At 47.2% G+C, this 9,077-nt stretch overlaps 1 protein-coding gene and 1 long non-coding RNA gene across 2 annotated transcripts; both read left to right on the forward strand.

Moving 5' to 3' along the window:
* Nucleotides 1-587: 587 nt before the first annotated feature.
* Nucleotides 588-4,105, forward strand: sox18 (SRY-box transcription factor 18). The gene is made up of 2 exons (XM_053423965.1): nt 588-1,387; nt 2,912-4,105. Exons 1-2 carry the CDS (start codon nt 997-999, stop codon nt 4,078-4,080), a joined length of 1,560 nt encoding a protein of 519 aa, XP_053279940.1. The 5' UTR covers nt 588-996; the 3' UTR covers nt 4,081-4,105.
* Nucleotides 4,106-4,154: 49 nt separating this feature from the next.
* Nucleotides 4,155-7,078, forward strand: LOC128441853 (uncharacterized). The gene is made up of 3 exons (XR_008338771.1): nt 4,155-5,571; nt 5,667-5,743; nt 5,779-7,078. It is a non-coding gene; the product is annotated as an uncharacterized LOC128441853 (long non-coding RNA).
* The last annotated feature ends 1,999 nt before the right edge of the window (nt 7,079-9,077 follow it).

The raw sequence follows: 9,077 nt of genomic DNA on the forward strand, positions 1-9,077 counted from the left end.
TGGAGTCGTGGACGGCTGTTTCACCACACACACACACACACACACACACAGACACACACACACACACACAGACACACACACACTCACAGACACACTAAGGACCATCACTCACAGAGACACACACTATGTGCATATGTGTAAAGATGTTTTTTTTCTTTTTTGTGTGTAAACCTAATTAGAAATTTAGTTTTCTGCCTCATGATGCATGTGTGTTAGAATATGTATCTGGGCATTCGTGTGTGTGTGTGTGTGTGTGTGTGTGTGTGTAGCTCCACTCTCAGTTGGGCAGAAACAATGGACCTCTCTGATTACATCTCCCTGGACAGGCGGACAGGGATTGTGTGTGTGTGTGTGTTTGTGTGTGGGTGTGGGTGTGTGTGTGTGCATGCAAAGCTTCGGGGGGAGGAAAGGGTGGCGGTCACAGAAGAGGAAAGAGGGAGAGCCCCCCCCCCCCCCCCGCCCCCCCGTCTCCCACACACTCGTTCCTTCCCTTAATTTCTTCCACCTGGCATCTCATTGGTTAAATCTCCAACTGCATATTTATCTGATTGGTCAGGGCGGGGTATATATACACAGCGTGGGTCGGTTGACTCTGGCCACAAGTTTAAAAACTTTGAGACAGACAGAGACAGCGAGTCGGACGTCCTGAGTGACGGAGGGGAATCGAACTCCGGACAAACCGCTGCACCGCACACTCCAAACAAGACGTGTTGTCTTTAGAGCGGCTGAGTCACTGGATCTGCTCCGAGGGAATATCCGGTTTTCTTTCTCTCCCTCCTTCTCCCTCCTCTCACCTCGATGCTGTGCTCTGGGATCTCTGCTCCTAACCCGTCTCGTTCTTCTCCTCATCTTCCTCATCTTCCTCATCTTCCTCATCTTCCTCAGCCCAAACGCTTTGAGTTACTCTTCTTCTCCAGAACTTTGCAGCCCAACAGACTGGGACAGACGTTTGAACAGTTTCTGTTGGACTAAGCGGATTCAGAGACCGGTCTTGGGATGAGTTTACCGGAGCCCAGGTTGTCCAGAGAGACCGTTCTGACTCTCGGGGGTCACTGGACGTCCAGAACCCCGAGTCCCACTTCTGATTCTGAGATGGGTTTTGAGCGGACCCTGTCCGAGGACTGCGGCTCCCCCGACGGCCTCGGAGCCGGGAGCGTGAGGAGAACCGAACCGAGGATCTCTCTGACCCCCGGTTCAGGGGGACAGAGCCCGGACCTGACCCAGGCGGGAGGGGGGTCGGTGGGCACGGCCGACGGGAAGGTGGTGGGGGGGGAGCAGAGGATCCGCAGACCCATGAACGCCTTCATGGTTTGGGCCAAAGACGAGAGGAAGAGACTTGCGCTGCAGAACCCGGACCTTCACAACGCGGTGCTCAGCAAGATGCTCGGTAAGACCAGAAGCTTCAGATCTGAACCAGCTTCAAAACTTCACACCAGGAAATCCAACCTGCTGCTTTTAAAAGTTCAGAGTTTATCATTAATTAATAACTTGAGAATCCTCGTTATCTGCCTCAAAGCGTCTCGATGTGAGGTGAAGGAGCCGGGACTCTTTACAGAAATGTTTCAAACAAAACTTCTATAATTTTATTTAAAATATGTCACAAATTTAAATCAGAGCATCAAAACTCACCCACTGAGAAAACTCTTTCAAAACTAATGTAAACCATGAAAAGGATAACGTGAGATTTCTATTTTCAAATCTTCACAACCTGTATTATTTTATTTTTGACTTTACTATTTATGTCCTCACTTAAATAAAACTGAGTAAATAAATGAACGAGTTGTGTAAATCATGACTTTAATTTATTTTCAATGTGTGTATATTGTGCTTTATTTCTTACAACAGTGGAAGTTGAGTTAACATTGTCGCGTCTGAAGCAGTGAACTGAACATCTGTGATAAATTATTACTGGATGAAAAACAACTGCACAGTTTCACATCATAGATTCAAACATCTTTCATGGAGATCAGATCAAACTTAGTGTTCTCCACATTAAGACGATTTCAGGAACTCAGGTCTCCTCCGTCCGTCAGCGTGCTCGTTAACATCTGAACTCACGCTCTGGTGGAAACACACAATCCACAGTGACCGCAGCCGGCTCTCCTCCAGCGAGGAACCGCTTTACCACCGCGCTCACACTGCGCAGGGGGCCGGTGCTAACAAAAGGCTTCTACATGAGAGGAGCCAGTCGTTCAGGGTCAGAGGTCAGAGGTCACACTGAACCCTTCTATTGTTCTCAATGTTATAAGACACCGCAGATATTTCAGGCAGTTTATTAAAGTAAAATAATTAGAATAATATTAAATTAATCACAGCAGAAATGAATTCCTTCATTGATTATTAATATGAACCAAATATCTTCATGTTGAAATTATTAAAGCAAATGCAGAAGATGTCACAGCTCATGAAACAGTTGATATCGAGGCTCAGAAGAATCCCAGGCTGCAGATTCATATTTTTAAAACATTAAAACACAAACCAGAGAGTTTTGGCAGGAATCTTCCCCCAACGAGTTCTTAACTCCGCGGCTGAGACGTTGTGCAACCGCAACATTAAAGTTTGTGGGTCGTTCTATAAGTTGAAATATGATATGAACACAAACAGGTTTCTGTTCATAAAGAGTTTTAGTTCTCAGTCGTTTCTAAAGAGGAATCTTGGTATTAAACTGGATCCAGCTTGGAAATATGAAAGTGTTCAAGGTTTCTCCGAGTATTAAGTTGTTGTTTCTAATAAACAGTTTGAATATGTAAATGTTCTTCTTTGTAAGAAGATAAATGTAGAAATGAATCATCAAATACTCAGTGATGGATAAAGATAATGTGGACATGTCTGACAGTTGATAACTGGGATCAATCAAAGTCTTTTCCTTCCTGATGATTTATGGTTTTGTAATAATGTCTGTGCTCCTCAGGTCAGTCGTGGAAGAACCTGAGCTCCACAGACAAGCGTCCGTTCGTGGAGGAGGCCGAGCGGCTGCGTGTGCAGCACCTCACGGATCACCCCCACTACAAGTACCGGCCTCGCAGGAAGAAGGCCACCAAGAAGCTGAAGAGGGTCGAACCGGGGGTCCTGCTTCACAGCCTGGCCCAGGGGGGGGCCGCCGGCCTGGGGCTGGGACCTGACGGTGTCTCCGGAGGTTCTGCATATGGACACCCTCTGCCCCACCCCCACCCCCACCACCTGCTGCCCTCTCTGGGTCACTTCAGGGACCTGCAGGCCCCGGGACACCCGGAGCTGGACAGCTATGGCTTGCCCACCCCGGAGATGTCCCCTCTGGATGTCCTGGAAGATGGAGAGTCTGTGTTTTTCCCCCAACACATCCAAGAGGAGGGGGTGATGGGAGGTTGGAGCGGGTACCAGCACCACCACCACCACCACCTCCACCATCCTAACCAGCATTACAGTCCCCACTACAGCAGCCCCCACGGCTCGGTGCACACTCAGGGCTCCGGGATGATCTGTCCTGCCGAGTCCAGCCTGAGCTCCAGCAGGTTGAACCCGTCCCATGCGTCCTGTCACCACGTCACGTTACGCAGTCCAGTGAAGTGCCCCCCCACTCTGTCCCCCTCCCCTGCATCCTACCCCCCGCCCTCCATCAGCCTGTCAGAGCCAATGAAATGCCACCAAACCCCCCTGAGCTCCGCCCCCGTCGGCTACTTCAGTCAGATGTGTGGGAACTCAGCTCATGGCACCGCCCACTTCCCCCCCTCTCACCTGGGGCAGCTGTCCCCTCCCCCTGAGTCCCCCTCCTCTGCCTCCGTCCCTCCATCTTCTTTTCTTTCTCACGTGGACCCGTCCAACCCGGAGTCCAGTGGACACCTGGGCTCCTCCTCCGCTGACTTCTGGTCTGAGGTGGACAGACACGAGTTCGACCAGTACGTGAATACTGGGAGGAGCCGAGACGAGGCCTTCGGACTGGGTGTCGGCTGTGGGGGCGGGTCCAAAGCCCCGGGTGGGCGCAGCAGCATCATGAGCAGGGACGCCATGTTGAGTGCGTGTGATGACGGCAGCACCCCCCTGATCTCCGCCCTGTCGGACGCCAGCAGCGCCGTTTACTACAGCGCCTGCATCACTGGATAAACTCCTCCTCCTCCGTGGCCACACCCCCGCTCCGTGGCCACACCCCCGCTCACCCCAGCCGGGGGGGGGGGGGGGGGGCACCTTCACCTCGTGTCTCACTGGGATATGAACCTTCGATTTGTTCTTAACTATTCAAATTTAATCGTAAATGAATCATTTAGTTGTACAAACATTTACTGGAGTTCGAGCTACAGGCTAATGTGGCTAATCTGAGCCATGACAGCTGCCTACTGCCCCCTGGTGTCAGGCTGCAGTTAGGATCTCAAACCCCTCCTCCTCCATGTTAGCAGATGGGACATGGACCAAACTAAAACATCAGAGTGGACACTACATGTGTCTGTCATTTCAGGTAGTTCCTATCACACTGATGTTTGTTCAAGTGTTTCTGATCAGTGGTGTTTTAATAGTTATTTGATGATATCAAAACAAGCTCAGACCTCATGATTGACAGCTGAGACTGACTCCTGATTGGTCGCGCTAGATTCTCATATCCGAGATATTCTGTCTTCATTGTGGGACAGTGGGAGGAGGCGGAGCTATAGAACAGATCTTTTCATCACAAGACTGTTTGGAGGATTTGTGACGTCAAGTTTCAGGAGCAGGTTTTAGTTTTTGCTGATCAGCAGCTTCTGAGGATTCAAGTGAACAGTAGAATGTTCTCTGTGGAGGTGGAATCGTTTTCTTTAGTCACTCAGATTTTTATCAAAGACCAAATACAAGAAAAATAAAGAAGTAGTTGAGCTGTGATGAGTTATTCAGCTGTTCTCCGTCTCTCTGTTAGCACAATGCTAGTTAGTGTTTATCAGACTGTTAGTCCTGCTGCACATTCTGGAGGATCTAGAGATGAAGGACAGCAGCTTGTCTCAGTTGAAGTGCCGTTGAGCAGGACCCAGAGCCCGGAGCTGTCTGCACTCTGAACCCTGAGGTGACACCACAGGAACCAAAGGAACAAACTTTAAATGAACTGATCTCCAGAAAAATCCACATCTGGGATCTAACGTTATTTTTCATCTCAGGACGAACAATCCTCCCGACGTCAAATTCATCTCAGATCAAAGGGACCATGAATCTCAATGAAGAACAAACTCTGGAGATGAACAGACAGAAAAACCTCGGCCGTGGACCAGAACCAAGAACCACTGACGTCTCCCACAGACCATCAGGGTGCCTCACCAGCCGGCTCGGGTTGGTTCTGACCCTGATTCCCAGTTTATCGTCTGTGGAAGGACCTCACGTCAAACTGGTCTAACAAACATATCACTCCCAACAAGAGTCAGACCAGGGTTACGTTTCCATCCAGGATGAACTGGAGGCGCTGTGGGAACTTGTCTGGGAAATGATGATCGTTTAGCTTTAAGGGCTTTCTGCTCTTCGTTCCATTTACGATATAAAAGGGGTTCTGAGGGTTCTGAGGTGTTGAGGGTTCTGAGGTGTTGAGGGTTCTGAGGGTTCTGAGGTGTTGAGGGTTCTGAGGGTTCTGAGGGTTCTCAGGTGTTGAGGGTTCTGAGGGTTCTGAGGTGTTGAGGGTTCTGAGGTGTTGAGGGTTCTGAGGGTTCTGAGGTGTTGAGGGTTCTGAGGGTTCTGAGGTGTTGAGGGTTCTGAGGTGTTGAGGGTTCTGAGGGTTCTGAGGTGTTGAGGGTTCTGAGGTGTTGAGGGTTCTGAGGTGTTGAGGGTGTTGAGGGTTCTGAGGGTTCTGAGGTGTTGAGGCTCTTGGTTTGTGGAGACGTTTACTGTTTAGAAGTCGATGCTGAGGGACAAACTGAGACTATGAACTGTTCTCTTTGCACTGGGTTTAATGTCTTGTCTGTATAGAGGGAACTCCACTGAACACAAATCTAAAGTCCATAATGTTCAACACTTTTTGTACAGAAAGAGATGTGTGGTTGTTTTATATGGTTGTATTTATCTTAAAGGAATAGTTGAACATCTTAGTGAATAAACTGTGTGTTTTCATGCAGAGATGGAGATCAGATCCAAATCCCTCTCATGTGAGTTCAGTAGGAAATCTGTTGTAAATAAGTCAGATACAAGATGTAAGTGTAAATTTAAAAGAGGGCGGAGTCTTTATGCTAAGCTAAGCTATCTGCCTCCAGCTCGGATGTTCTCCCTCTCAACAATAAAGTGAATAAGAAAAGTTACTTCTCCTCTAAAGATGTGAGTCTCTATTATAATGTAAACTTTAAAAAACAGAGGATTTTTGTTGGATCTGTTCCATGAACATGAAACTGCTCCACACCAGAGTCATGTTCCTTCATTACTGGAAGTTCACATCAGGCTCTGTGGTTTGTGCAGATAAACCAGTTGTGTCCAGGTCTCTGTGTTTATGTAGCATCTCTCCTGTAAGACTTCTGTATACAGACTTTCTCCTCGAGGACTGATCCTGCATCTGTTCTGCGTTAGCTGTGCAGACAATACTTTCTTCTACATGAAACAGTAGAAGAAAATGGAGCGTTCTGCCCAGTGAAACCAGTTCTACTCACCACATCGTTCCTTGTGGCTGAAAACAGAGGAACATTCGACTTTCCAAACATTTCCTCTGGAGGACCGAGCCGCAGGCCAGCAGCAGTTCAAGCTTCAAGCATTAAAACATATTTCTGCATTTGACATTCTTCTCTGTTGACACCAAACAGTCTTGTTTCCATTTTAATTGACCGTGACACACAAAGAACATCAGAGACAGGCGTTTCTGGAGCCGTGCAATAACTCTGGGCTTTTGGTAATAATTATCAGAAGGAAAAAAATGAAACACCCAAGATTTTGGGATTAAAACAAAGAACATTTTCTCAGCAGTCGTATAACGACAAATTAAAACCAGGAGTTCCCCAGAAGCGTCACTGTGATTCTTCTGAACATGTCTGACAGGGAGCGTTTATATATTTCCTCTATAAGTGTAGAAAATTGTTTTGTTTTTGTTTGTATTTGAAACGTGTGGGTTGGTTGTACATGGATCTGTTTTGTTTCATAAAGTTTTCCACAGAATAAACAATCAATAAGTGTTGATGTTTGTATGTGAGTCTGTGGAGGAACAAGTTGAAATGACAGAAAGGCCGTCCTCATCAAACCCAAACGTCCTCAGAACTAAGAACGTCCCCTCACACCTGGGAGGGACGTCTGTCCTCAGAGATCCAATCACAAGGGATTCGGCCTTTTTCAATCTACTTAACATTTCATAAACCTTTCCCGTCGTGTCTCATGAGGATGAGTCCAGGTCTTTGTTCCATCCAGACGTGATTATTGTAATTCATTATTATCCGACAACCAGGGACAGAGACCACATGTCTCCTGTGTTAGCTTCACTACACTGACTTCCTGTTACATTGAGAATTTAAAATCCTCCTCCTCACCTGCATTAATAATATGTCAGCATCAAACCTTAAAGAGCTCATCGTACCTTATCACCACTAGAGCCCTGAGCTCCCAGAATCCAGGCTGTCGTCCCTGAAGTCTCTGAAGATGAGGAGGAGGAGCCAGAGCTTCAGCATCAAGCTCCTCTGCTGAGGAATCATCTCAGCTTCAGCTCTGGAGGTAGACTCCCTCTGTACACTGAAGATTCAAACCTTCCTTTGTGATAAACTTATATTTCACACTTTTATCAGGTTTTCATGGATGAATAAATGGATAATTTGATCTCAGGTAATATAACAACAGGTTGAAATATTATGAATGACAGGAAGTTGTAATATACACTGGTTACACGTTGCTTATCTGAAACTGGTCTTCATGGTTCCACTGTGGCCGAGTTCTCATGGGACCGAACCACAAAGTCTCATCGTCTCAGTTTCCTATCGTTCCAGTTTGTTCTCAAGACAAACGAGATATGAATCATCATATTCCAGAGGAAACACAGAAAATCTGTGTTCATTATTTTCATTTATTTAGTTTAGCTCCTCCTTAAATTGATCTCTGCAGTAAATCACACACAAAACTTTCATTGTGAACTCGAGACCTTTCTGTTCATGTCTATTTCCTGTATTCTCCCCAGTTTCCCTCTTCTGCTGCTCATCCCACCTTCTACCAAACCTGTTCCTGGTTCTTCATCAGTTCTTCTTCAGCTTCTCGTCTTCTCATCACCACGTTTTACTGGTTTCATCCTTTTACCTCTTTTCACCTCCGTCCTCCTCTCTCTCACTCGGATGAACGTTCTCTTCGATTCGCTCGTTGTTTGGTGTTGAAGAGCAGAAAGTTGTGCAGAGATTGTCGGTCATGTTCTGCGTGTGTGTGTGTGTGTCTGTGTGTGTGTGTGTGTGTGTCTGTGTGTGTGTGTGTGTTGCTACGGTTACTGACAGGAATGTGAGCAGCGAGGAGGAAACTCCTGTGGAAGTTTGGGATGTTCGGAAAGGGTGTGTGTGTGTGTGTGTGTGTGTGTGTGTCCCTCTGCGTATATGTGTGTGTGTGTGTGCGTGGGAACAGAGAGGAAGAGGTGTATATTTTTGTGGGAACACCTCACCCTCTGCTTGTTACTCTGACTGGAAAAGATAACACAAGCCTGGATTCCCCTTCTCCGCTGGAAATGAACATGTGTGAACTTCCACAGTGTGTGTGTGTGTGTGTGTCTGTGTGTGTGTGTGTGTGTGTGTGGTTAAAGACGGTGTTGTACCAGAGCTCTATGAGTCCTGGTCCTCATCTCAGACCTGGGAACGCCACGAAGAGGATCGATGGTCAATATGTTTATAATGTAAATAAAGTGTTCTGCTCATTCGTCCGCTCTGATTGGTCGCAGCCGCCGACCGAGAAAACATCCAATCAGGAATCTAACGTCTGAATCTGTGAGGCGACCTCTAGTGGCTGTCGTGAATATGACGTGAGTTTGAGTCAGAAGACGCTGGTTTTTAATTTCTGAGAGACAGAGAGAGAGAGAGAGAGAGAGAGAGACAGAGAGAGAGAGAGAGACAGAGACAGAGAGAGAGAAAGAAAGACAGAGAGAGAGAGAGAGACAGAGAGAGAGAGAGAGAGAGAGACAGAGAGAGAGAGAGAGAGGGATTTTCCCATCTCTTTCA

The sequence above is a fragment of the Pleuronectes platessa genome, chromosome 6 (genome assembly GCF_947347685.1).
Source record: "Pleuronectes platessa chromosome 6, fPlePla1.1, whole genome shotgun sequence".
Classification (NCBI taxonomy): domain Eukaryota; kingdom Metazoa; phylum Chordata; class Actinopteri; order Pleuronectiformes; family Pleuronectidae; genus Pleuronectes; species Pleuronectes platessa.